The 27,660-nt window shown below is 45.5% G+C and overlaps 1 protein-coding gene across 3 annotated transcripts in view; it reads left to right on the top strand.

The window, feature by feature from the left end:
* The window catches only part of PAIP2B (poly(A) binding protein interacting protein 2B), a 40,299-nt gene extending 13,219 nt beyond the window's left edge, over positions 1 to 27,080 (top strand). For 2 of the 3 annotated variants that reach the window (XM_042468687.1, XM_042468686.1), the window contains exons 2-4: positions 16,112 to 16,275; positions 23,112 to 23,297; positions 24,569 to 27,080. In XM_042468687.1, coding sequence (XP_042324621.1) covers positions 16,120 to 16,275; positions 23,112 to 23,297; positions 24,569 to 24,625 — 399 coding nt within the window. In that variant the 5' untranslated portion in view covers positions 16,112 to 16,119 and the 3' untranslated portion in view covers positions 24,626 to 27,080. Of the gene's footprint in view, positions 1 to 9,238; positions 9,381 to 16,111; positions 16,276 to 23,111; positions 23,298 to 24,568 lie in introns of those variants that run through there. The other variant, XM_042468688.1, reaches the window with a different exon arrangement.
* Positions 27,081 to 27,660: the final 580 nt, after the last annotated feature.

The following is a 27,660-nucleotide window of genomic DNA, read 5'->3' as shown; positions in this document are numbered from 1 at the left end:
GAATTTAACTGCAAATCTGCTTAACTATCAACTTTAAAAAAAATAAACCTCTTTTTGCTGCATCCGACCTACACAAGCCTTATTGCTACTTCTCCAGTGCAGATAGTTGTAAACTGGGGAGGTTATCTCTGCTCGTCTGCTTATGTCAAAAAAGACTGTCAGTCAAACATACTCTTCTTATGATGCGCTTCTCTGTCAAGCACAACTCCAGAAGAATTGTTGTATTTCCTATTTATTACGTTTATAGCCTACTTTTATGCATAAAAAGGTCAGTCAGGTTAGCTTAGCAATGGTAAAATTCAGGTAAAAGCAAATGCATTTGAAGAATTTAAATATGTTAAAATCACACTTAAAACAAGTTTGTCACAAAGTACTTAATTGGTCAGATGCTGTTACTTCTTTGTTACCACTGCATTTTCAGCCCCTTCAGCATCAACCCATCTTAAATGTTCAAGACCAGGAGCACATAGTGCCAGAATAGCCACGAGAAGGTCTTCTGTCTTGTCTGCACAAGTTACAGAATCATAGCATTGGAAGGAGCCTCTTGGGCCACTGAGTCCAGCTCCTTGCCCAGTACAGGATCTCCAGCTAAAGCATCCCTAATAGGTCATTGCATTGTCATCATGATACTTGCAGATAGACATCTGTATACAATATGACCCCTGTATCTACAAGGACACGGATAAATGATATCGCAAGTAATAGCAAACAAGTGGCCAGGGAGGCAGTGTCACCGCATGTTGCGAGAAGTTGCTGCCACAGTGCGGAGAGTGGAAGCAAGCTTTGAAATAAGAAATTATCCTCAAGGCACATCAGGAATTTGTTGGAGAGCATAATCTTAGCAGACTTAATTTTGTGGCAGATATCAGAACGAAGGACCCCGTAACTACTAATTCTTGCATCTTTGAGATTTCTGAGATTTGTTTCACCATCCACTACTACTACTTCGTTTGGTGGCCTGTAGTAAATCCCTACCACAATGTTGTGCTTATTTGTTTCTCCATTTATCTACCCCCAAAGCTCTCAACTGGTCCACTCTGATCACTCATGGATTTGCCCTTGACTTATAATGCTTCTCCCCCTTCTTTTCTACAACATCTGTTCAGTTTTGTTTTGGAATAGGTTATACCCTTCAGTTGTAATATTCCAATCATGGGAGTTATCCCACCAGATCTCTATTATGTGTTAATGGGAATTGCATGTCCCTGTAACCAGGCCCCATAACATTCTGGACAAGTTGAAATCTCTGAACACTTTTCAAGGGCACCCCTCATCAGTGCATTATGGTTGTCCTAACAGGATGTGAACAAGGCCTATGCCACCATGGCCTGATCTGACATCTCTGAAAAAAGGCACTATTTATTGTCTGCACAAATGCACTCCTGGTCACCCTTGAAACCTGGGCTTCCAGGCTTAGAGCTGAATTCAAGAGTGCATTTAGGGGATGGAATGAGAAACTTTTAGGACCGCTGCTGTGTAAAGCTGTCATAGCATTGTCACAGCATGGGGACAAAACTTCCCAGGTGCTCTTCAGAGGCAGCCCCATACTCATGGTAGTCCAGACAGGCTGTAAAGTGTCCATGACTGGAGTCAGATTAGGTTATACAGGTAAATAGGCATATAAGGGAAACATTTACAAACTGGAAGGTGCTGTTTCATTTGAGGTCCAGAGTGATCCCTTACAGTTGGTTAGGAAGCCTGGTTCAGATCTCCCTCTCTGCAGGGCTCTGAGTTGCCACTCCATGTTGGTTCTGAGTCCTTCTGAATGAACAGCAGTCAGTAAACCACAGTGGTGATGGTTGACAATTCCATGAGATCAGCAGCCGTAGAATCAAAATACAGTGGTCCCTCCACATTCTCTGGGGTTAGGGGTGAAGGACCCTGTTTTTGCAGAAAAGCCGTGAAAAAACCCCCACTAGTCTTTTTACCTAAGAGAACACCTCTCTAGGAATCCCAGGTTAGCCTCCCCTCCATGAGTATGGATGCCCCCGTCTGCCTGTTTGCTAAACATAAATTCATCTTAGCTGTCTCCTACCCCTATTTTTAGCTATTCTTTTAGTTATAATTCTCAAAGTTTATATTGTAAAAATATTTTATATTGTTTTGTTTTTATGACTGGGATGGGGGGACGGGAAGGGGGTTATTTTTAAAGTGTAATTGATACTGATGTGTGTTGTTTTTATTCTTTGTGCTGTTATAACCCGCCTTGATTTCTTGTGAAAAGGCGGGTTATAAATATTATTATTATTATTATTAATCCCAGGTCCTCCAAGTGCAACTCTGTAGTCAACAGCTGCCAGATGTGAATCATAGAATCATGCTGCAGGACCTACCAATGCCTAGAGAAGTGATTTCTCTGGGAACTTCTAGGGTCTCCAGGACAACTCTATGGCCAACTTCTGGCATAACTGTGCTGGAGGACTTAGAGATTCCTAGAGAGAACAGATTAATCAAACCCCCAAATCATCAAATCTGCAAAAGGCAGAGCTGCAAATGTGGAGAGCGAACTGTAGAATCAAAATAGGCATTTCCCTGCATTGCATGTTTCATGGAGCAGAGACCAGGCGTCCTGAACGCTGCATGGGAGAGCAGTTGAACCTGGGGCCGATGGCGTGTGGTGCTGCAATTCTGGCGGCTGAGCTGCGCATTCTGAAAGAGAAATCTGCATTCCAAAGCAAAAGGCGGAGGGGATGGCGGGGAGGGGGTTTCAGCGTGGCCTGCCGAAGCCTCTGTGTTGTTGTTCTAACTGGGCCAGGTGCCAAAAAGGGAGCTGCAAATTGGATTGCCATGCCGCCAGTTTTCTCCCTGGCTTTGCAGCTGCCGGGTGGCCTCATTGCTGATCTTGCTTTATGTCTAGGTCTATGGGCCTGTTGTGGAAAGAAAGCGCCTACCAGCAGAACCTCTCTTTCTCTCTGCATAGAGTATGTAACTGTTATTTCGTCTTTGACCCGTTTCAGGTCATTTATTTATTTATTTATTCTGAGAAACTGGCAAGAACCCTCTTTCTGATTTGCCTTTGGGGTACGAGATTATTGCTGTTGCTATTGCAGAGTGGACCAAAGAGACAACTCTTTATACAACCCACGGTCAAACCATGGAGTCTATAGCCACCAGATGTGGTGATGATCCCTACTTGAGATGGCTTTGAAGCAGGTGTGGGAATCTTGCGGTTCTGAAACATGTTGTTGATTTATATTTTATTTCTTAACCCCTCTTACTTTGAAATCTTGGCAGGTTGCCTGGCCAGTAACAATATGTCCCTTAGGTAATATAGAACCCTTCCCTTTGTTTTTTTGTTTTCTTTTTCTTTATAAGGACAAAGATATATGTTTGGTACCTTGAGACTCCTATCCTAGAAGCTTTTTCGGCCCGAACAGGCAGGCCAAAATAAAGCTGCTTGGGATCACTTTGGAGGTATGCTGTTTAAATGGCACGTGCATCTTAAGAGGCCAAAAGCTGCACAAAAGCTGCACTTCAGTCCTTAGCACTGGAGCATGGCTTTGGCGCGGCTTCCGGCCTCTTAGGAAGCATGCAGCATTTAAACAGCATACCTCCAAAGTGCCCCGAAGCAGCTTTATTTTGGCCTGTCTGTCCAGGCCCTTTGTTACCAAATGGTGCAAGCCTTCGTGTCAGATGCTGGGATGGCACTTATCCAGCCCTAACCTCATCTTGTATAACTGTAGATTTGATTCTCCCTTCTTGTGCATTGTTATATTCAGGCCACATGCACTGAGATCTATTTGATGTTCTATAAAATCGCCTTTGTCTGGCATTGGAGGGACATAATGATATAATGAGAGCCAGCCTAGCGTAGTGATTTGAGTGTTGTTTGACTATGGTCTGGAGACCAGGGTTCGATTCCCAGCTTGGCCATGAAACCCACTTGGTGACATTGGACAATTCACACCCTCTCAGCTGCAGAGGATGGTAGTGGCAAACCCCCTCTGAAGAAACCCACCCAGAAAACCCCATTATAGGTTTACCTTAGTGCTGCCATAAGTTGGAAGCGACTTGAAGGCACACAGCAACAACAAAAATGATATCAAAAGCAGCATTGCAAAATCCAAGTGGTTTTAGTACTGTGCCAAGCTGGCATTTCTAGTGAGTCAAGCTGAAAGGAAGCCACTTCAAAATGCCCTTGTGGTCAGATCTGAGCTGTGGTTTCAGTACTGTTTCATCATCACACCTTCTTAATGTAGAAAGGTCTACCTAAACTGAGCGCACCAACCTTATTATTATTATTATTATTTATTGCAGAAATAAGCCCATCTGTGTGGGGTTTTAATCCTTGATCTTACATGTCAGAATAACAGCACTTCTGCAAGAAGGGAATTTTGAAGCATCTGCTTTGCCACTTCTTGCTCCTCTTTTTTGAAAATCCTGTCAGAAGCAAGCTGACTGATATTGCAAGGCTTACACCTTGGGAGGAGATTTAGAAAAGCATTTGGAAAACATAGTATTGGGATTAGTTTATGTTGTAGTGTGTCAACATTTTTGGTCATGAGGGTCAGGGTTTGGGGTGTGTGGGAGGAGGTCTGGGTCTTTAAGTGTAAACCTGTATGAAGGCCCCTTTGGGATGAGAGGTTGCAGCCTGCTTCTGTTTTATTGCACTGGGTTGGAGATCCTTAGCTCTGTTAGTTGCTGCCCAGAGCTGATTAAACAGCTACAAGGATGGGGATTAACATCCAATTCTGATATTTAAATGAGATGTAGCTGTGTGGCAGTCTAAATATTGCAAAACCAGGGCTGATCCAGGCCATCTGGTGAGGATGTGGTCCTTCATTTGCCTGATGTCCTAGCATGCATCTCTGTTGGGACAGCCTGATGAAAAGCAGGCATCTTTGGGGGGATTTCAGCCAAATACGCTTTATTGGTCAACTGGATAAACAGAATAGGACAAGTGTGTTAAATGGAAATGGCCTTTGATTTGGTTTCTCTGGCACATACATAATATGCCAGATACCTTGGGCATGACGAAGTTTGGTACAGTAGTCCATTAACATCAGTTGACCCCTTCATGTCAGACTAAGGTTTGGCTATTTGTTGGAAGTGAACAGTCTTGTTGGACACATAACTGGTCTATAGTTTGTTCTGGATTTTAGCGATCCGTTTTATAAATGTACTGCAGGCCCTTGATATCTGCTGGGGGTTGGTTCCAGCACCCCACTGTCTATAACAAAATCTGTGGATATTCCAGTGCCATTATATACAGTGGCACAGTAAAATGGTGGCCCTTGTATAAAATAGCAAAAGGAAGGTTTGATTTTTGGATTTTCCCCTCCTTTTAGTTGGGGGAGGATATTTTCAAGCCATAGATGGTTGAACTCGTGGATGCAGAATCTGTCGATATGGAGGGCCGACTTTCTTGGAATAAACCTGGGATTGGTCCAATATTTGGCAGAGTTCACAGCAGAATAGATGTTTTAATAATTAATAATAATTTGTTTTATTTATATACCGCTATTCCAAAGATCATAGCGGTGAACAGCAAGTAAGCTAATTAGCAAGTAAGCTAATTTGCCCCCAACAGTCTGGGTACTCATTTTAGCTCCCTCCTCGGAAGGATGCAAGCCTGAGTCGAGCTTGGGCCCTTTTGTTGGTCTTGAACTCGCAACCTTGTGGTTTTGAGTGAATGGCTGCAGTACAGGCATTTAACCACTGCGCCACCAGGGCTCCTTTTACAGCTTGGTTCTTGTCTCAACATCCTTTTTTGAATTGTGCCCAAAACTGGACACAGTATTCCAATTGAGAAGCTGGAGCACGTTCAAAGGAGGACAACCAAAATGGTGAAGGGCCTGGAAACCATGAAGCCCTATGAGGAGAGACTTAGGGAGCTGGGTATGTTTATCCTGGAGAAGAGAAGGTTAAGAGGTGATATGATAGCCCTGTTCAAATAGTTGAAGGGAGGGTGGAGCAAGCTTGTTTTCTGCTGCTCCAGAAACTAGAACACAGAACAATGGATGCAAGCTACAGGAAAGGAGATTTGGTGGTGAGTTCCCTCATGGCAGAATGAGGTTGGACTGGATGGCCATTGTGCTCTCCTCCAACTCTATGATTCTACAGGCCTTAGCAGTTTTGATTTATTACCTGTGCAGTGAATTTTTAAATTGAATTTCAAAACGTGTGACTGGAGTGATGCTTGAAGAATGTACTAGTCCTGTGAAAGTGCATTTGTTGTGACCCCCTTTCCTTTTCAGAAGGTAGGCATCGGACAACATGTACTAGCAACTGCACAAAAAGGGTGTATCCTTGGTTCTCAGCTGTGCTATTGATATGAAAGGATACAAATACATGAAATATTATAATTGTCTTGGCATGCTACTAACAAATTCACACAGAGAGAGAGACCAGCAGTTTGTGAACTAACTGGTAGAGCTAGTGTAGCGTAGTGGTTTGAGGAAGGGAATAAGGAGTACTCAGTTGCCAGTCAGGGGAATGAGGGAGAAAATGCAAGGATAGCAATAAAGATCCCCAGAGAACTTGTTTTTGGAGGAGATGAGGCAAAATGAAAGAACCAATGTGGCATAGTGGTTTGACCATTGGACTGTGACTCTGGACCTGGAATCGAGGGCCCACTTGGTCATGAAATCCACTGAGGGAACTTGGGCAAGTCACATGCTCTCAGCTTCAGAGGAAGGCCAATATGATTCTAGGCTGCATCAACTGAAATATAGTGTCTAGATCAAGGGAAGTAATAGTGCCACTCTATTCTGCTTTGTTCAGGCCTCACATGGAATACTGTGTCCAGTTCTGGGCACCTCAACTAAAAAAGGATGTTTAGAAGCTGGAGCATGTCCAGAAGAGGGTGACCAAAATGGTGAAGGTTCTGGAAACCATGCTCTATGAGGAACGACTTAGGGAGCTGGGGATGTTTAGCCTAGAGAAGATAAGGTTAAGAGGTGACACAATAGCCCTGATGAAATATTTGAAGGGTTGTCATATTGAAAAGGGAGCAAGCTTGTTTTCTGCTGCTCCAGAGAAGAGGACCTGGAACAATGGATGGAAGCTACAGGACAAGAGATATTTTGGTGGAGTCTCTTTCTTTGGAGGTCTTTAAACAGAGGCTGGATGGCCATCTGTCTGGGATGCTTTGATTTTGAGTTCCTGCATGGCAGGAAGTGGATTAGCTGGCTCTTGTGGTCTCTTACAACTCTATGATCCTATGAAGGCAATAGCAAACCTCCTCTGAACAAATCTTGCCAAGACAGTTCTATGATGGGTTCACATTAGGTTTGCCATCCGTCAGAAATGATTTGAAGTAACACAACAACAGAAGAATATGAGTGGCCTTGTTTGCCAGTATTGAGGCTGGCCATTCCTGGCAAAGGGACTGAGAGGGCATTTGCCTCTGTCCCCCATCTACCAGCTCAGTGTTGCCCAGAGATGCAGATTTGGCCGGAGGTTTTCTTCAATCCGGAGTGTCAAGGGTGAGAGAAGAGGCCACCTGTGACTGGGTTCCAGCATTAGCTCCTATAAATAGCTTTGAGCATCACTCAGTTTGTTGACTGGCTGATCATTTACAAAAGGCACCTCAGCTTGGCCCTTCCAAAGGGCAGCTCTTATTCCTCCACAGAGACCGAGTGGCATCTTAGGCCCATTCCAGCTGCTCAGGTTTGCTCCTGGCTGCCGCCAACCAAAATTCCAGCCTCTAGGAAATATCAGGAGGTAGATTGGCTCTTGGGCAGTAGCCTTTAGACTGTGAGGAAGCATTCTATATTTGTGTTTGATGGCAAGTGGAGTGGTAAAACTGAAGGGAGGGTGTTTTAAGTTAGTTGTCTGCAATAGGTTCAGAAACCTCCACAGGTGACTTGACAAGAGAAGTATTTGTAAAGGGGAGCACAATTGGCTGCTTTTTTCTCTTCCAGACTGTTGACTCATTGCATAGGATTACAGTTGGCCCGCCACGTTTGCAGCCTTGACTTTAGTGGATTTGATTAGTATTTGCAGTTTTGAGTAATAGGTTCTCTCTAGGAATCTCTGGGCCCTCCAGCACAACTCTGCCAGATGCTGACCATAGAGTTGTGCTGGAGAAGCTAGAGGTTCCTAGAGAAAACGCTTCTCTAGGCATTTGTAGGTCGTCCAGCATGTGTTTATGAACAACTTCTGGCAGATGTTGACCATAGAGTTGCCCTGGAGGACCTGGAGATATATACACACACACACACACACACACACACACACTGTGGGTTGAGAGGAAGCGATTTACGTGTTAATCTGTGTATTGTTCTATTGTTGAATGGCATGTCCTACAGGGTGTCCATTTACTTAGGCTTTGCCATTCAGCAACAGAACAATACACAGATTAACATGCAAATTGCTTCCTCTCAACCAACAGTATGTATACCTCACTCTCTTCCTTGCCAGCATTCTCTGAAAATGCCAGCCACAGCTGTTGGCAAAACATTAGGAATAAACTTCCAGAACACCTCATAGCCTGAAAAACCCACAGAAAAGCTCTTAGCCCCAGCAGATGTGGAGGGACTACTGTAATTTGTTTCTGTGTTGGCCAGTGGTCTTGAACTAATAAGATTTTTTTATCTGCAAGCCATAGGGGATGTCTCAGGAGTCATCATCGACAGCTACTTTTGTGAGCCTACTCCGACCCTTTGCAGGAGTGATCCTCCCCTTTAAAAGTCAGCCCTCCTGCAGGTGCTTTGGAAGGGAAAGGGGCTGAAGCCTGTCCTTGCCTCGTGGCCTGTGGCCATTGCCAGCTGGATGATTCATCTCCATGTTAGTTCATCCTGGTGGCCCAGCAGCCTCCTGCCTCCCAAATCTGGCAAGCTGTTGTGTCTTCCACGTAATGCTGTTAATTGAGCAGCCCCAAAACACGTGGCTCAGTGCTCCCTTTAATTAGAGTTTTGCCTGTGCTGCTGACGCTGGCAGCATTTCAATCAAGGGCAGTGAGTTCTTTGCAGCTTCTGAGGCTCCTTCTCAAGCATAGCACATTTGTAAGACCTGCTGAAGGGAAGCACTTTAAAATATGTTTCTGGAAGAGGACACAGGGTCTGTACTCTTGGACCGCAATGGCACCCGGTGTGCCCTGACTGTGTTCCCTTGATTTCCCAATTACTTCTTGAACCAGGCCCTCCAAAGACCAGTGACTTGACAGCAAGGAAATCTGAAGAAATCTGTGAGCTGTCAAGGGTTGTAATTTGTGCCAATCTAACCTAGTCTGTTTCCACTATAGCCACAGAGGAAGGCAAGCCCTTTCTTCGGTGATCAGCATAGAAAAGCAGCCGGGTGGTGGAGGAGGGGAGGATCACTCTGCCATTCCACTCTCTCTGCTTCACAGAAGGCAGGCTTTCACCCACAAGCCCGCCTTCCCATCATAGCCACAGACGTGGGGCTTTTTCTCCTCCATAAATAGCAGGAAAACAAAGGTTAGTACCAACTTGGGGGGGGCAGACTTCCTTCTGCAGCATCTTTGCAAATATCCACACAGTTTTAGAGCTCTGTCTGCATTGTTAAAGATACACATTTGCTTTATTTTTTTTAAACACACGCACACCAAAAACACCTCAGTAGAAGTACTCAGTTCTGTTTACCCTGGAGTAGATGCTAAAATTACTTGGGATCTAGGCATCCCTAACTGAAGAAAATCTTTCTATCCCTGACTGGAATGCATGAGGAGACTTGTTCTTGTTGGATTTGATCCCATGTGGTCTTGGTAGCAAATAGGTGTTTCATTTTTCTCCATGATAATCAGCATGCGAAACACAAGGCAAAGAGATTCAAGCAAGGGTTTTCTCGATGCCTTGGTGAGAAACTGAAGTCTTGCTGTGTACACACTGAAACCTTTGAGTTTGGTCTCTCTTCCCCCCCCCCCCCCCCCCCAAAAAAAGAGCTTGCGAGGGCATCTTTGTTAAAGGCTTGGCTGATTATTCTCACTGTTCGGGAAGCTAAAACATTTTCCACACAGTTGTGAGACAGGACAATCCACAACCGTTCGCGTGAAGGCCTTGCAAAACCACATGTGCAGTTCAGAAGCACTGTGTGGCACAAGTGGAGAACCAGGCCACTCTTGTGAAAAGGGGTGTGTTGAGCTGTGAGTGTTTTGGCGGAGAAAGACAAACCCAAACTCATAAGACCCACACAGATCAAGAAGAGAACTTCAGTCAAGCATTTTCTCAGAATCTTGTCTGTGGAGATTGGCCTGTGGACCACCTTGTTATCGCATGATCCAAATTTCAGAACCAGAAGCCATTTAGGACACCATCCAGATGTTTTCTACTGTAATGGATTTGCTTCAAGGTAGTGGAGAGGTTGGCATTTACAGTCCTTTTTCAGCAAGGCTTTAGTTCTTCTGGATTTCTACTCTTTTGCTGAGGAAAAGTCCAACTCAGCTTGATCTGTTATATTGGAGATAAGGCTCACTCAACTGGAAAATCACCCATGTTGTAAAGTTTGAGGCAAGGGGCACAAGTGTGATTCCACACTTGTCCCCCTCCCACCAGTTACTGGAATGGGGTTCTCTCCCTGTCCTTGAGAGAGTGCCAGCCAGCTTTCTCTTGGCATTTGGTGTGCGGTATTTTTCCATGGCCGCTCCGGGTGACGTGGTTCATTTTCTCCTGCCAGCTCCCGCTCTGCATGGGACTCTCCTCTCCGGGGCCTCGCAAAGACTGGGCTGATTTATGGTCCATATGGCGGGAGCTGCCTCCAGCCCAGCTCACTGCTTTTGTTGCTGAGCACCTGGCAAACTGCTGGGAAAGCCTTTTGGGTTCTCAAGAAATGGCTGCAAATCCCATGGAGGAGTGGTATTGTAGTATTCAGCCTCACATGAGCCAGCATTAGCTTATTTGAAAGTCAGTTCTGTGTCTCCAAGGAGACTGATGAAGAAGCAAGGTTGCTCTGAGGTGGCACTTTAAATGTACATGCCTACTGCATGGCCTTAGAGCAGCCTTCCTCAACCCATTGGCTTCCATAAGAAGCCCTGGTGGCACAGTGATTAAATGCCAGTATTGCAGCCATTGACCGCCACAAGGTTGTGAGTTTGATCCCAGGCAGGGCTCCAGGATCCACTCAGCCTTCCATCTTTTCGTAGGCTAGTAAAATGAGTCCCCAGCTTGTTGTGGACAATTAGCTTACACATTGTAAACAGCTTAGGGAGTGCTTAAGTGCAGATAAGCGGTATAGAAATGTGCTTGCTATTACTATTGCTATTGTTGTATTGTGGCTTCACAGTCAGGGTGTTGTTGCTGGCAGGGGATGATAGAGATTGTGATTCAGCAGTTCTGGGTTGGAGAAGACTGGCTTGGTGTTGCTGTTTTTCTTCATGTGTTCCACAGCTGAGCTCTTGTTTGTAAAACTGATTCCCCTTCTGCCACCTCCAGCAAAGTATAGCCTTGGTGTGGATTCATCTTGCCCCCCATACCACGAGAGAGTGTGAGTACACACTATGTGTGCCTTAAATCCAGAGAGGATAGGGACTGAATCTACTCCTTCCCATTGCACTCTGGCCCCTGCCTTTAAAGTACTGGCTTTCATGCAAACTACTTCCAGAGGAGCTTGTTACATATGGACTAGTTAGTTGAGGAACACCTTCATATTGCTATGAACTTTGGGTCTAAGGTGTGGACTCGTTCATTGCAAGTCTTCTGGGCGTTGCCATTCTGCATGTGAACTGAGCCCACTAGGACCAACCTTCTATCTGATGCCCAGCCACGGGAGGCTGTTCATTTACTAACCTGTGAGAGATGAGAAGGTGCATCCTTTGCTTTCTCACCACTTCAGGGGTCCCCTTGCCCGCCAGCCTTCAGGTGCTGAGGTTGGTGCAGTGTCCCCTTCCGCCTTGTGGAGTTTACTCTGGCAGAAGACTGGCCGCTTTCCTTGCCAGTTCCTGGCATTAACTAGCCCAACTACCTGGAATCTTGTGGTTTTACTGGACAGACCGCTTGTTGACTCAGCAGAGCAGGAGAAATAAGCAATGTGTGAGAAATACTTCCCATGCCAAGTAGTGAGCCTCACCATTTTAAACATTTTCCCTACCCCCATTTCTTCTCTTTCCCATGTCTTCTATCTAGGGATGTGGAAAAAGTCGATATGAGTCTCTGGGCGACTTGTAATTGGTGGGCAGTCAGTCAGGTTCTGGTCCTCAAATTCTTCCATCTCTGAATGCTGTAATTTATTTAATTCTGACCATGTTTCTTTTGCACAAAGCTCCATGTGGTGCATCTCAAGGGACCTTATTTGATTTGATCTATACCCTGCCTTTATCTCAGTATGGGACTCAAGATGGCTTCCAGGCCAGGAAGCCTTTTTGCCCCTGCCCTAGTAGGTGTTTACCGATGAAAATAAAATTCGGGACTTCACTCTGGATGTGATGGTTGTCTGGAGGTTTGGGCCAAAGGCCAGCCTACTGGTTCAAGGAGTCATAGCTCTCTGTCAGCATCAGAGAGCCTGTTGAATCCTCAAAGAAAATAACTTTGCATCATTTGATAACAGAGCTACCAAAGCAAATGATCCTTGCATGTGAGTATTAATGTGGAATCTGGGTTTACTCTACCCAGATAGTCTTCAGGAAAAAAACATGTCAGATTCACACCATATATAGGCCCTGTTGTTGTTTATTCTTTATTATATAATTTGTGTGTGTGTGTAATTTATTATATAATAATAATATATTCTTTAATATATAAATATCTATATTATATATTTAGCTCTGGCCCTCTATTTGAAGATCTCAGGGCAGCTTGTAATAAAATCAGTCTAAAACAATAACAACAGTTGCTAGTCACAATTGGAGTAGTCCATTGAATCAAAGGGACTTATAGACAGCTGTCCTTATTCTAGTAGAGACTAACTAGTAGGATCCAGGCCTCTTGCCATTAGGATGTTCATAGGTGTCCCACATAGAAGGCCAAGGATTTGATGGAGAACATTGTCATGACTTTGAAGCAGTCAGAATGGCTTCTGCTCTTCTCATTCTTCCAGCTCATGGCTACCTAATTTCAGTCCTGAGGGTGGGAATGCTGCTTCACCATCCGCTGGGCTAGAAGCTCCAGCCACATTTTCCCCTCCTCTAGGCAGTGGTTCCCAAACTTTGGTTCTGCTGAGATTTTGAATTTCATCTCCCAGAGTTCCTGACTGTTGGCCAAGTAGGCTGGGGCTTCTGGGAGTTGAAGTCCAACAGACCTGGAGGACCATTGTTTCGGAACTTCTGCTCTAGGGCCAAGATCCCTGAGAGATACTTTGATGAATGGTATTGTCAGGAGACCAGGGACAGGGCAGTCTACCATATTTATCTGTGGGCTTTCCTTTTTAGCTTGTGAAGTCCTTTTATTATTTTGTTCATTGTATGGACCTGTACAACATTCCTTTGTGGTAGACCATATATGGCCTTTAAAGACGAGCAGTTGAGGTTGAAAGGCTGTGTCTTTCCCAAGGATCCACACTGAAGCAAGGGATTTGAACCCTGATCCTCTGGGTCCAAGTCCAGCAAAGCTCCCCTGTTCTCAGGGAATATTCAAGAAGTGGACTTTAGAGAGTAGCACAAGGAAGTGTTCCTTTTGAGATGCGTCCGTGCAGATCTGGCCATTCCGCATTCATGTCCTAGTTCTGCTTCAGTTTCCTCTTCTCCTGTTTGGCTTTTACTTCCAAACACTTTTGCATAAATGGCCCATAGGGACTGTGGTATTTCTTCTTTCCTGCTTAGGATGAGTGACGGTTAATTGCTTAATTTCAGCCATGTTAGAATCATAGAATTGTAGAGTGGGAAGAGACCACAAGGGCCATCCAGTCCAACCCCATTGTGCCATGCAGGAACTCACAATCAAAGCATCCCTGATAGATGGCCATCCAGCCTCTGTTTAAAGACCTCCAAAGAAGGAGACTCCACTAAAATCTCCAAGGGATTGTGCTCCACTGTTGAACAACTTTTACCATCAGGAAGTTCCTCCTAATGTTGAGGTGGGATCTCTGTTCCTGGAACTTGCATCCACTGTTGCGTGTTCTAGTCACTGGAGCAGCAGAAAACAAGCCTTTTCCATCTTCAATGTGACACCCCTTCAAACACTTAAACAGGGCTATCATATCACCTCTTAACCTACTCTTCTCCAGACTAAACATACCCAGCTCACTAGTATGTCTTTCCTCATTAGGCATGGTTTCTAGACCGTTCCCCATTTTGGTGGCCCTCCTCAGGACACAGTATTCTAGGTGAGGTCTGACCAAAGTAGAATAGGGTTGCACTATGACTTCCCTTGATCTAGACACCATACTTCTATTGATATGTTTGTCCAGCCAACATAGAAACTAGTTTTGGGGGGAGGAACAGAATCTTGCCCTAGCCCCACTTTACATAATATAATCCATGAAGCTAGAATTCAGGCTGTGTAGCCCTATGAATCAAATGTGCTCATAACATTAACCATAGAATCATAGAATCCTGGTTGGAAGACCCCAAGGGCCACCTATTCCTATTCCCTTCTGCCATGCAGGAAGAATCAAAGCCCTCCCCCATCCAGCCCCTCTTTAAAAACCTCCAAAGGGGGTTTGGGGTAATTTGCTCTTGGATCCACACAGTAGACCACTCCAGCCTCTAAAAGCTGGGGCACTAGTCACCTGTAGGCCAGATTACTGATGTTACAATACACAGTATTGCCTTTTGGAGAATGGAAACTACAGCTCATAATCATTGCTTTTGAATTGGAAAAGCAGCTCCCTGGTGCTCAGACAGCTGCATTGGCTCCTATTCTGTTTCCAGGCCCGATTGAAATTGCTAATGCTGATCTTTGAAAACCCAGAAAGTTTGAGAGAAAATTTTACGGACAGAAATAACTTAACTGGAGAGTATTTTGTCATAAACTTTTCCTCCATTTAAACTAGATTACTGTTCTGTGTTGAACAGAATAGGAAAAAGATGCTGCAATGCTTGCCTATCTCCATCTCAGCCTCCTCATACAGAGTGATGGATACCAGAGGCTCTCACTGAGAATGAAGACAGGGCCTTGCCTGTGATGGCTCCTTTGGGAGGGTCACTTGGCATTTTGGGTTGTTATTGTTGTGATGCCCAGCAAAGACTCCTTTTTCCCCCCACATGGCATTTGAAAATGTGAATCATGTTTGTGGTTTTTTAAAATGCTGCTGCTTGTTTGCCATTTTGTGTTTTGAAATTGTGGTTTGGTTTTAATTATAAATTATGTCTTTGTGTTAGGTAATACTTTCCTGGGAGGGCAGGAGAGAACCTCAGAATAGCTAAGAGAAAAAAGGGTGGTGGTTCTACCTAATGCTTGACACTGGCTTCCAAAACCCATGGGAAGCAGCAGGTTCTTGACAGAATTTTTGCAAAGCTTGGTGTAGTCTTCTCTGAGACCAGACTCTGTTTTCCATGTTTGTCCAAAATGTTCTGGCCCTCCTTCCCCTTTGAGAGCAGCTTGTAGGACAAGCCTATATGTATACTCATGGAAGTAACACCTATGTGGATTCAACAGGGTTTCCTCCTATGTAAACTGCACAGGATCAACCTGTGTTTACCATTCCTACTGCTTTGGGATTTTAACCCAGAGAGTTACACACAGTCCCTGTCTTCTTCTGGTCTTCTGTTTGTCAGAATGGACAAAAAGGTTGTCAGAATGGACAAAGAATTGTTTTTAAGATGGTGGTGGTAAATAGAAGAGAGAGGAGGGTGTGCAGAGGCAGCTCCCCCCCCCCTAGAGAATGGAAGGATTAATGATGTTATTCTTTGCATAGATACATAGGAATAAGACTCAGTGAATTTATGTGACACAGTGGTTTGAGTGTTGGACTACGACTCTGGAGACCAAGGTTCGATTCTCAGCTTAGCCATGAATCCCTCTTGGGCAAGTCACAGGCTCAGCCTCAGGGGAAAGAAATAGCAAACTTCCTCTGAACACATCTTGCCAAGGAAACCCCATGATAAAGACTTCTTAGGGTAGCCATGAGTCAGAAACTACATGAAGGTTAGCAACAACAATACATTATGCAGTAAAATCAAGATATTAGCCCTAGCTAGCACTGTACAATGATGGGAGTGGTGGTCCAATGAGTTGCATGTTCTCTACTCGTGTTTAATGAGGTGCAGGTGCGCAGTAGCACTTTCTGTTAATCTGTGACTTCTAATAGCACCCCTTTGTTGTTGCTAATATCCTTTTAGATTCCATAATGATGAATGGTTCCAACGTGGCCAACACAACCACAACTTCAACCACCCCTGCAAAATCCAAGGAGGACCAGGTAGTGAATGGGCATGATGAGAAGGAAAACAACCCCTTTGCAGAGTACATGTGGATGGAGAATGAGGAGGACTTCAACCGACAGGTGAGACAGCAAAAAGCCAAAGCTGAATTTTTGCATAGTTTTGTTTAAAGAAAGAGGCAGACATGCGTACGCTTTATAGGCTGTTCTGTAATAGAAATTATCAGGGCGTTTTGCAGGAATTGAAATGAAGCAGAATTACAACAAAATAAGTCACACTGTAATAAAACCTGGAGATTGCTATAAAACAGAGAAGAGGGAGAAAGAGATCCTGTTCAAACAAAGCAGCAAGACTGAATCCTTGGTCTACTGATGAGCCTGGCTATTGTGCACATAGTCATAAAATCATACATTTGGAAGGGGTCCCATAGGCAATAGAAGCCAAAACCCTGTTGAGTGCAGGAACTACACTGAGAGCATCCCCAGCAGCAGTTAACTGTCCAGCCTCTTTCTGAAGATATCCCGAGAAAGAGACCCCACCATCTCTTTGACTGTCAAGAAGTTCCTTCTAATGTTCAGTCGTAATCTGCTCTCCTGTACCTTAAAACCATTAAACCTGGTCCTACCCTCTGGGGCTGCCGTGAACAAGCCCTCACCCTCTTCTCTGTGTGACAACCCTTGTGATATTTAAAGACTGCAAAGAGTGTACAGTGGTACCTCGGGTTACGAAATTAATTCGTTCCGCCGCCGCTTTCGTAACCCGAAAAGCCTTCGCAAGCCGAAAACCCATAGGCGCTAATGGGGAAAAGCCGCGATTTCGTGTGAAATAGCGTCGAAAAGCACCAAAATTTTCTTCGTAACCCGAAATAACCTTCGTAACCCGGAACAGTTATTTCCTATGGGATTTTTTCGTATCCCGGAAATTTCGTAACATGGGTATTTCGTATCCCGGGGTACCACTGTATATGTCACTACCTTCTCTTCACCAAGCTGAGCAGGTGCAGCCTCCTCAACCTTTCCTTAAATGTTTTCTTCTCCATCCCGTTTAAGTCTAGTCCTATTCAGCAAACTTTGAAAAACTGCTTTCTTTCTCCATCCTTCTTGCATATTTACTTCCCCCCTTTCTTTGCCCACAATCCATTCTTCAATATAATTTGTCTTCTTTTATGTGTAAGTTGTAAGGATCACTGAAACCACATGCATCTGGTGTCTTGCGCACTGTAAATGCTTTTTTTTTTTACCCACCAAGCATTGTATCTGTTGTGCAGATTCTGCATGTATTGACCAGGGCCTGGTTTTAGGCTACTTTTAAAGAGCTTTTTACTTAGCAAATTTTAGACTTGTAAGGGAGGGAAGAAGAATGACTAGAGACACTGGGGGACAGCATTAATATATGGGGAAAGGTGGTGTAAAGGGGATTACTGGCAGTCCCACCCTTGCCAGTTGAAAGACCCAATTCTGCTCCTCAAGCCTACTTTTACCTTCTAGAAATTGAGTCCCAGGTGTCTAGAAATGTGATCCCCAGATCCATTTATTGTTTACCTCTCTTTTCCAGCAGTCAAGGTAGCATGCAGTAGCCAAGTGTAACAAACAGTATAACACATTAAAATAAAATACTTGCATTAAATGTAACAAGAAAAGCAAAATAATAATTCAGTATCCAGAAGTTTTACAGACTCAGGGAGGCTGGTTTCTTTGCAGAAATAAATGAGCATGAGTGAGAAATGAGCACCTGCTTCGGGACAGTTGTCCAGAGACCTGGATCTCTGCAGTTGATATTATCTCCTTTTGCAAAAGAAAACGGCAGCTTCCCCAGTGTCTGACCCACCAGACCGAAGGTGCCACAGGCGTTCTCAAAAGGAGGGGCCAGTATATGGGCTTGAGGCCATGAGGTCTGGAACTTCAAAGAACACTGCCATGAATTCAGCCTGGAATCCAGATAGTGGTCATGTTGTTGCTGCCAAACAGGCTGAACGTGATCTGCCGCTCCAGAGGGGATGCTGGCATTTAATGTTTGCTGCAATCCTTGGATTGTCTCCAAGGGCACCACTGTACAGAGCTGCTGAAAATGTGGCTTTCTTGGGATCCTGGATTATTGTGACAGGCATGAGATCCAGCCTTTGAACCATGGAATGGCAGCAATCCCTCCCCAAACATAGGTCCCAGATCTTTATTTCAAAACAGATGTTGATGTTCTCTTCCTTAACGTCATTTTTGTAGCTGTTTTTGTTTCCATATTCTTTTCCTTGAATGATGATGGCTGAATGGTAGAGCTCTGGCTTTCTGGGCAGAGAATCCCTCAGTTTAGTCCCTGACAGCATCTGCAAGTAAGACTGTGAGAGGCTCCTGCCTGGGACTGTGGGGAGCCCCTGCCAGTCAGGGTCACCTGGGGTGGGCAAAGTGCAGCCTTGGCACTTTGCCCCCAACCCCTGGTGTGGCTCCAGCAGGCTTTGATACCCCCTCCCTTTTTCTGTCTAAAAATGGTGAATTGCCTCTCCTGCAAAATTCCAGAGTGGTGGCATTTCACATTTTAAATTGAAGTCTCCCCTGCACTATTTAGTCTCTTTAAAAAGAAAAAAGTCAAAGCTAGAAGCAGAAGAAGATCCTGGTGTGGAAAATTTAACTCCCAGAGATGGTGCTGTTACTCGCCTTGCTGTAGGTGATACTGAGCTGCACTGATGGAAACAGTCAGTCCTAGTAGAAGCCCACTACATATGTCCTCCTTGCTGTCTTTTTCTGTCCCATTGACCTCTGCCTCTCTTGCCATCTGTTCTTGGCCATTTTTTTTCTCCTGCTCTGAGTAGAGCCCCATCTGGCGCTGGTATTCCTTAGTTTTTACTTCAGCTGGTCTCCTGTCTCCCTGCTGCTCAGGAAGGTCTGGAACTGTTTAAGCATTTTCTGCTTTCCTCTCCAAGTTTTGCTGCCTAGTGGTGCAGCTTCCTCTCATTTCCCAGACTTCTGTCTGGCTGCCAAGTTTGTAGTGTGGCAGTTTTCAGCAGAAAGCCCTTCAGCATCCAGCGATGACACACCAACCTTCTGTGGTTCTTACTGGCCAAGGAGGCCTTGGCTGGAACACAAAATCAGAAATCTTACTCATCTGGAGAGGAAAAGCTGACTACTTCCCACTGCCTTCCTCAAGTGGGTTGCGTAAAGACCCATCAGAACTCTTCCCTCTCTCAGAGAGCACTCCTTTAATGAGATTCAGAAACAAAGATGAATGCCCACAACAAAAAGACTCCTGCCTTCTCAGGGCAGGAGAAAGATAGCTCCTTCGAAAGCCTCTTGGTGGTTTGTTGTTGTTTTTGTTGTTACTGTTGTTACTACCTTGCCCTTGAGTTGATCTCAACATCTCCAAGACTCCCATTCCTCCGCTGCTCTGCTTAGTTCCTGTAAACTCATACCCATGACTTTCCTTATAGAGTCCATCCATCTTGCATGCTGCCTTCCTCACATTCTACTTCCCTCCACCTTTCCTAACGTTACTGTTTTTTCCAGTGATTCATACCTTCTCATGATGTGTCCGAAGTACAACACCCTCAGTTTTGTCTTCCAGGGAGATATCTGGCTTAATCTACTCAAGGATCCATTTGTTTATCTTTTGGGCATCCACAGGATCCTTAGCACTCTTCTCCAGCACCACATCTCAAATGAATTGATTTTCTAAGAGTAAATCGAGAGCGAGAGAAAACAACTCTGGTTCTAGGAGTGCGAATGGTGCTCTGGGAGCAATTCCAACTGGACTGACAAAACATCCAAATGAAATGACTTATTGATAGCATTGCAATAGCACAATTACAAAAAAGTATCCCTGCTTGGAACATACCATACTAACCAAAACTACCTTGCTGACTTCCTAGATTCTTGGATAGGATTACAATCTTACATGATCAAAAACTCTAGTCGGTGACACCTAGGAAACTATAAAACCAGTGAATCCTACCAATAGGTATATTATCCCTGCAGCATTGTTATGAATTTGAAAGGAAAAATTGTCATGCCACTTTGCAGTGGGAAATGCAAGGGATGCACGGTACGCCTGTCTCATGCTTCCTCTTCACCCATCTTGTGTTATGAGGGCTGCTGGGATAATATCCCAAGAATGTCTGTTCTGTCCCTGCTGGCTGTGCTCACCAGAAATACCACTGAAGGGAAGGATGTCAGTGGAGTGCTGAGTCCCATCCTGGTTTGTCGGTTGCAGGAGGCAGGCTAAGCTGGTGTGGAACAGGAAGGAGGCAGGCCCTTCGCCCCTTTGCTTTTGAACCCATACATTTTGCATCCTTTCCTGTGTTGTGCAGCATAGGACCTACTGTACATGCAGCTCAAAGCCATTCTTCATCAGTGTAGGGTTTCTTTGGGCAGCTTGCAAAAGTATGTTGCAAGGAAATGACTGGAAGAAAGGGAGCAGGCTGCATATCAACCACAGAAAGTATAGATTCTGCCATGAATTTTTTTCTAGCATCGAGAGCAAACATCTTCACAGAGGAAGACTTTAAACTCTGAATTTTGTCAAGGAATATCACAAAATTTAGGTAGGAAGTGCTAAGAGGGACTTTTTCTAACTGGCCTGCAAATACTGCATATTTGGGAGTTGTCTGTAGATGGATGAAATGTTAAGGAAAAAGCAACATGGGATATACAGTAAATGAAATAAAACATGTATGTGAGAGTCAGGGTGACTCAGCAGAAGCCAATTGAGAACCACACAGGTGTAAATGGTAATACAATTAACAAGTCCTAACTGCCAAGGACAAGAAATGTAAAGTGGATAATTGGACACACCTGACAATTGTTAAGTGGTCAAGGCTGAGATGATGAAATCATTAATTGTAGGATGAACCAAGAGAACCAATGAGAATGATGTACACGCCTACTGGGTGGAAACAGACAACAGTGGGTGGTATCTTGCATTGACTATAATAATGACTATGCATCCCAATGTATAGTGTGTAGTACTAAGGAGTTGTGTTGGATAGTTTTGGAGCTGTATATAGTAGAATAAAGTAGATCTTTTATTTAAGACTACTGAGTTGTCTGGTGTCTTGGGTGAAGCTACAAGAACCAGCTGGATCCTGAAGAAGGGTGAAGACTTCTGTGGAAGCAAGAGTGAGAAGGCAAGGAGAGTTTGTCAGGATCTTCAGCCTATTCTCTGTAACTCTGCTAAGCTATAACCACTGGCCAAAACTGGTCAGCGCGGTGCACAACCAGGTGGTGAGTTCAAGCCAGAGGTGAAGAGCTACAACTCCCATCATCCTTGACATGAAACCCATCCATTTACAGTTTGCAGAAGATAGAGTTGATCAAAGGAAAGCTTGCACAGTCCTTCGCACATATAATCGTGTGTGTGGGAGGGGGGATGGACACACTGGCCAAGAGTAGTGGGTCCAGACTTGTGGCTTCTGAGCTCTGGATGGACCTGCCGAGACCAGGATGCCACAGCAGTGATTAGTCTGAGTAACCCCCCCTCTGAGAAGGTAGGATGCTGATGGTTATCAGTTGCAGGAGAATAACTGGCAGAAGAAAAGTAGCCCTTCCTACTTTTGGGGGTAGGGAGTGACTGTCAGATGTGTCCTGGCTGGCCACCCTGAGGATACTGGACTTCTGTCAAGGTGGGCAAGCAGTAGAGGCGTTGAAAGGAATCAGACTGCATCATGGAGAACAAGGAGTCCTCTCACTGGCCTTGAGTCCCATGAAAGAGAAGTGGAATATTTGCATTTGGCCCTCTTGAGAATGGGATGCTGGATACGTCTGAGGTGAGGTGGCGGAGAGATTATCTCCATAACTTGTCAGTACCCAGGAGTGTTGTCTGCACATGGGTCTCTTCTCTGATCCAACAGGGCCATGGGGTGCTCTTATGGAAAATTGCTGCGGATTTAGCTCTGAGACTTGCTGCCAGTCATTGCCATCTGAACTCAGTAGCAGCAGGTGCTTGTGCATGCAAAGTGTCACTCCCTGAACTGTGTTCTGAAGGCCTTCCCCCACTGGCTCGCTGGCTCCAAGTAGGGTTCTTGCTTCACCGTTAATATTTATTTGCTGAGAGGCCATCGGTTTGATAGGCCGCGCTGTCAGGAAGGGTGGGGGTGGGGTGGGGTGGCCTCTCTTTCTAATGCAAAGACACTGTCAGGGATCAGCAATGGCTTGCTTCCCTGCTCACCTTCAGCAACAGTTCTGTGTCATTGGAGAGAGGTGAAGGGATACCTAGATCCTGCAAGAAAGAGGGAGAAAATGAGTAAAATGACCCAGGAACATCAGCATTAGGGGACACAAGGCTCTCTTCTTTCAGGCGTTCAGTGCTTGGGATGCTAAACAAAAGCTCCCCCTTACTGGCAGAATGGCATTGCACAAGCCTTGAAAGACAAAAGCAGCCTGAGCAGGCCATGTGTGAATCGTGCTAAAATGACAGTGTGGCATTTGTGTGTAACTTACAAGGCTACAGTCTTTCTGCTTCTTTTCCTGAAAGAGGCCTTAAATCTCATTTCGTTGCATTGATTTCTTCAGTAATTTGCTCTTAAATCCCAAACACACTGGTATCAGCATTCAGCTGGTGGTGAAATGTTCCATGTCATTTCCTCTCTATAACAGTGAAATCAGACACAGATGCATTTCTGCTGCATTTTCACTTTCAGTGTGGTACTTCCCCCTTTAGATTGTTTTTTCTCCATGCTGTTAACAATATGAGGAGGAAGGGAATGGGGCTACATGAGCAGGTTCACCTGTGCTGTTATTTCCCTTCTACAGGTGTGTGCACATTAAGGGCATATCCACAGAAGGAATGCTGGTGGCAAACAGAGAATTTGGCACCCGGGTCCCTGTATAGATGTCCCTGGGGATGGACAGAGCCAGGATGTTCAAATGAATGGGGCTCCTGGCTTGGCCAGCAACTCAGGATCGAGTTGTGGAAGCCAGTCATTCCTGCTGTGGCAGGCTGGCTTCATCCTTATGACTTTCTACTTCTCTACCAGGTGGAGGAAGAGCTGCAGGAACAGGAGTTCCTTGACCGTTGTTTCCAGGAGATGTTGGACGAGGAAGACCAGGACTGGTTCATTCCGTCTCGCGACCTGCCCCAGGGCATCGGGCAGCTTCAGCAGCAGCTGAATGGCCTCTCGGTCAATGACAGCACCCACAGCCACGTTTCGGAAGACATTTTGGTAAGCATTGGGAGAGGGCGGAAGAAGGGCACTCCATATCTCTTCTTTTGAGACGGTGCCATCAGCCATAGGCATTACCAATATTTTGAGGTGACAGGTGGTAGGCAAGGATGATAGTTACTTAACCACTTCAGTTTTATATTACTCTCTGAACTACAGGTTCCATCTGAAACCGGTGCTGTTCTGTTCTATTTTTCATCAGTTTCACACATGCATACCCCAGTTGTATAAAGCAATGGAACAGTAGTATTTTCAGATAAAACTTGGATCATCTAAGGATACCATAATATTTATATAGATTTAATAAAATGATTGCAAACAAGCAAGAAATAATACAATATTATTTATATGAATAAAGCAGAATAAAGCAAAAATTTTGACTTCAGCCTTCTTCAGTTGTTTTCATTGGAATGGGAGAGAGAGAGATTTCAAAACCTTTTAGGGCACTTTTATCCAATAAAAGTAAAATGGCAACGTGGCAAGCATTTTGCCAGGTAGGTAGTTGGCATGTCACTGTGACATGCAGTGAGTATGTGATGAGTGAGGGGTCCCTCATTGTAACTATATTCCATTATACCTCTTTTGCTGCCTATATAGTAGAGAATAAAACCAGAGGGCACCCAGTGGAATCCACAAGGGGGGAAAATGGAAATACATCTCAAAGTGCTCAACAGATGACTGTTTTATTACAGAGAAAGCCCAATGTGTTTTGGCCTATATAATGCAGATAGATTGGGCATCTTCGCTTCATAAACTTCTGCAGTTAGATTTCAAATCACCCCTGAATAAGGCCAGATAGCTAGACAGGCAGGCAGGGTGAAAAGCATTGGGTTTTCCTCATAATGCTTAGCTATCTGTTGAGCACTTCGAAGCGTCTCCCCAGTTTTTCCTGTGGTGCTCATGTGCTCAGGATCAGCGTTCCTCCCCCAGGTGCCTGTGCTGGATGGGGATGATGCATGTTGTAGTCCAGTCTGTCTAGCAGACCCTGGCTGGGGGAAGCTGTGGCAGAGGTCAGGACAAGTGTATCGGTCCTGCTTTTCTAATCTGACTCATTCTGTTAGGGCCCATGGCTTTTATGAACAACATTGTTTAGAAAAGTTTTGTTTTACCAAAATGCATACTAGCAAAGTAGATCTTGAAAAGAAACACTGGTAAATGGGTAGCAGTGTCACTAGAGGAAAAACAGTGGTGGCAGGTAGAGCAGCAAGGAAGTCATCCAGCCTCAGAGGATGTCATGCTGATTCTTCTTTTCCATTCTCCTCCTTTTTCAGAGCAAAAGCACCTTAAACCCTGACGCCAAGGAGTTTATCCCCGGAGTGAAGTACTGAACCTTCAGGAAGACTTCACAGACTCTTTTTCTTTTGGGGGCCCTGGATGGGTAAGGGGAGGGGTGGGGGAGGGAACGGGATCTTCAAGCCGTGGTGGAAAAGAGACTCTTCATGGGCAAATCGGTGGGCCTCTTAAGCTACTTAACCTCCTCTTTTTTCGCTGCATCGGGACATTTTGGAAAGAAAACTGACAAAAAACTCATACCCATCTTACAGGACAGGGGATGGAGCCGGATGGGGGCACCTTCCAGTTCATTCTCCTATTTCCGTTAAACAGCGCCACGCCCGGCCCAGTTGCCAGCGGGGCGTTCTCCTTGTTTGCCCGTCCTTGCCATCTGCCTGCCCTTTCTTTGAGTGTGCTTTGGACACAGTTTGCGGGGGACCCTGCTGCAGGGCAAGTGGAGGCACCTGGATTTCTCTTCTCGGTGGAAGTTTCCAAGCTTGGCAGGCCAGCTCTGCCCCCAGTCAGTTGTGCCGCCACCGCCGCTTCTTCTGCTTCCCCTCCTGGCTTTGGAGCAATCCTTTACCTCTGCCCTCTTTCGCTCTGGCCGACAAGAAACCCAGTTGCCACCTTGTGGGCTGTAAGCTTCCCGTGGGACGGCAGCCCTCACTAAGCCTTTCTGGTTGGGGTCCCTGAGGCTTTGGGGAGCCCACTTGAACAAACCAGCTCCTTCTTCAGTTGCAAGCTCAGGGCTCCCTATGGTGGCAGTGATATCCCAGGAGGTTCAAGTGGCTGTGTGTTTTTTCGAGGGGAGAACAAGGTGATCTTGGGCAAAGAACCTGTCATGAATAATTTCCTGTCCCTCCTTTCCTCTTTTTGCCTTTCTCCCCCTCTTTCACCTCTCCCTCATCACTAAAATATCATAATCAAAAAGCTAAGTCTTCACTTTTCTGCTTGATAGCTGCTTGATCAATACCAAGTGGGCATCTCTTCCCCTGAAGAAAAATACTTGCCTGCCCAGATGCTGAACTGTCTCATCTGTTGGCTGTAGCCTCCCTCCCTGGGCTTCTCAGCTGAGGCTTTAATTGCCAACATAGGGTTTGCTGGGATAAATGTTTTTGGCAAGGGTGGGGGAAACGGCAAGGCCATATGTGGGGCCCCTGGATGCCACTGTTGTGACCCATCTCAAGTCCCCTGCCATTCCCCACAGCCTCCGGAACCTTTTGAATTGGTTGGGTGACATTTACCCAAAGATCACACCAAAAGCCCCCTGGCCATGTGGATGCACAAAAAGCTCTCCTCAGTCCCCAGAGCCCATTCAATATTCCCCCCTCAATACCTTGCTTCCTTTTTCAGAGTGGCAATGGAAAGCCACTTCTAATTGCCATTCTGGAGGGGAAAGGAGGCATTTTTGGCATGCTGTGGCTGGAAAATTATTCCTCTAGCTCCCCCTCCATTGCTTACACCCCTGGTCTGTAGCATGGCAGACCCTGCAAGGGTTGGAGATAGGTTGTCTTCTGCCAGCAGAGACAACAGGACTCAGAGGAGCTAGGTTCCCCATCAATATTGCTGGCCCCTTTAGGCAGTTCAGGACCTGTTTCTCCAGCCAGAAACAGCCCTTCTGCTCCATCCCAAGAGCAAGTGCGCTCAAAAAGAAACAGCGTAAAAACACCATTCCTTGCAGCCATAATCCAGTCCATTTGCTTGCTCTTGGAACCAATCCCTTAGTAAGGGGGCGATCAAGGTAGAGGCCTGTTGTCAGTCGGCGGAGGGGCCCTCATGTGTGCACCCTCTTCCCTCGGCTTCAAAATATGGTTTCTGTCCAGTTTTAAGAGTCTTGGCCCAGAACGTGTTGACTTTCTGTCATTATTGTGCTGGGAACCAAACCAAGGGATGGTGCCTAAAGCAGTCCAGTCCACAGGCCCTGCTCTCTCACCCTGAGAATGAAATTGTAGCAAACTCTTAGGACAGTGTAGATGCCTCTCTTAGGGCTTCCTCCAGTGTAGCACCATGGCTGCCAATCCAACCGCAGGGTCTTGCACAGCCAGCTGGTTCCAGAGCACGTGAAGACTGAGCATAAAGCCCCCTAGAAGTCTCTTCCTGCAATAGGCCAAGGGGTGGGAGGAAATTCTTGCCTAGAATATGGAAACTTGTTACTTCTATTTTGCCTTGTATTTTTTGGGGGGGAGACTTTTTAACGACGGGGGACCCAAGATCCAGATGAATTTTCCTCTCTTGGCTACATTACAGATTTATTTGTTACTTGCCAGTCCCCTCTGGATGTCTTGAACTACAGCTCCCATCATCCATGGCCATGCTCCATGAGGGTATAGTCTGAATCTGCAGAATAGGTTGCTAGAGCATAGGCTATACCCTTTCTCTCCTCCTTCGGTCTCTTCCTTTGCCTCCCCCAACCCTTTGCAGTTTCTGGTTCCTTTGGGAAGAAGCCTTTGCAATTATGTGCTGTCCATTTTTACAACAATGCATTCTTAAATAAATGGGTTTTGAGCTGGGTGTGGTGTTGCAGCCCTTTCTGGAACCTACAAGTTGTCATCTGTGTACCTCTCCATCCAGGCTGTTGCAAGCCAGAGACAGTGGCAGCAAAGGCTGGCTTCATTTACCCTGTGGTAAACGTACGTCCCAGCCATCCAGGCCATTGCAAGTAAGAGACCTTTGTCTCACCTTGGGGGCAACAGAGGCACCAGCCTCTAAAGAACAGCCTGATGGATGGATTGAAGAGCAGTACTGGAGAAAGCCAGGCCAGCTTGAGTTGTGCCGCTGCTGAAAGCCCCAGCAGACAGGGGTAGTAATCCACAGGGCTTCTCTGCTCAAATTTTGACCCAACATAGACAGCAGGAACCAATTTGCTCTTGAGAAATCATTTTCATTTGATACCTATCCCCCTCCCCCCCTTCAAGCTGGGCAATGTGATACTGGCCATTCGTGGCTTTACATGGCTAACCAGTACCTCTCTGTGGGCAGGGAGGCACTTTGCAAAGTGCTTCTTTCTGTCCAGCAGAACTTCACTACAGAAACAACTGCCTTAAGTCGGTGCTCCTGAGAGTAGTGTAGACAAGTGTAATGAGGGATCTGG

The sequence above is a fragment of the Sceloporus undulatus genome, chromosome 5 (genome assembly GCF_019175285.1).
Source record: "Sceloporus undulatus isolate JIND9_A2432 ecotype Alabama chromosome 5, SceUnd_v1.1, whole genome shotgun sequence".
NCBI classification, from domain to species: Eukaryota; Metazoa; Chordata; class Lepidosauria; order Squamata; family Phrynosomatidae; genus Sceloporus; species Sceloporus undulatus.
This window is presented reverse-complemented; position numbering and strand designations above follow the sequence as displayed.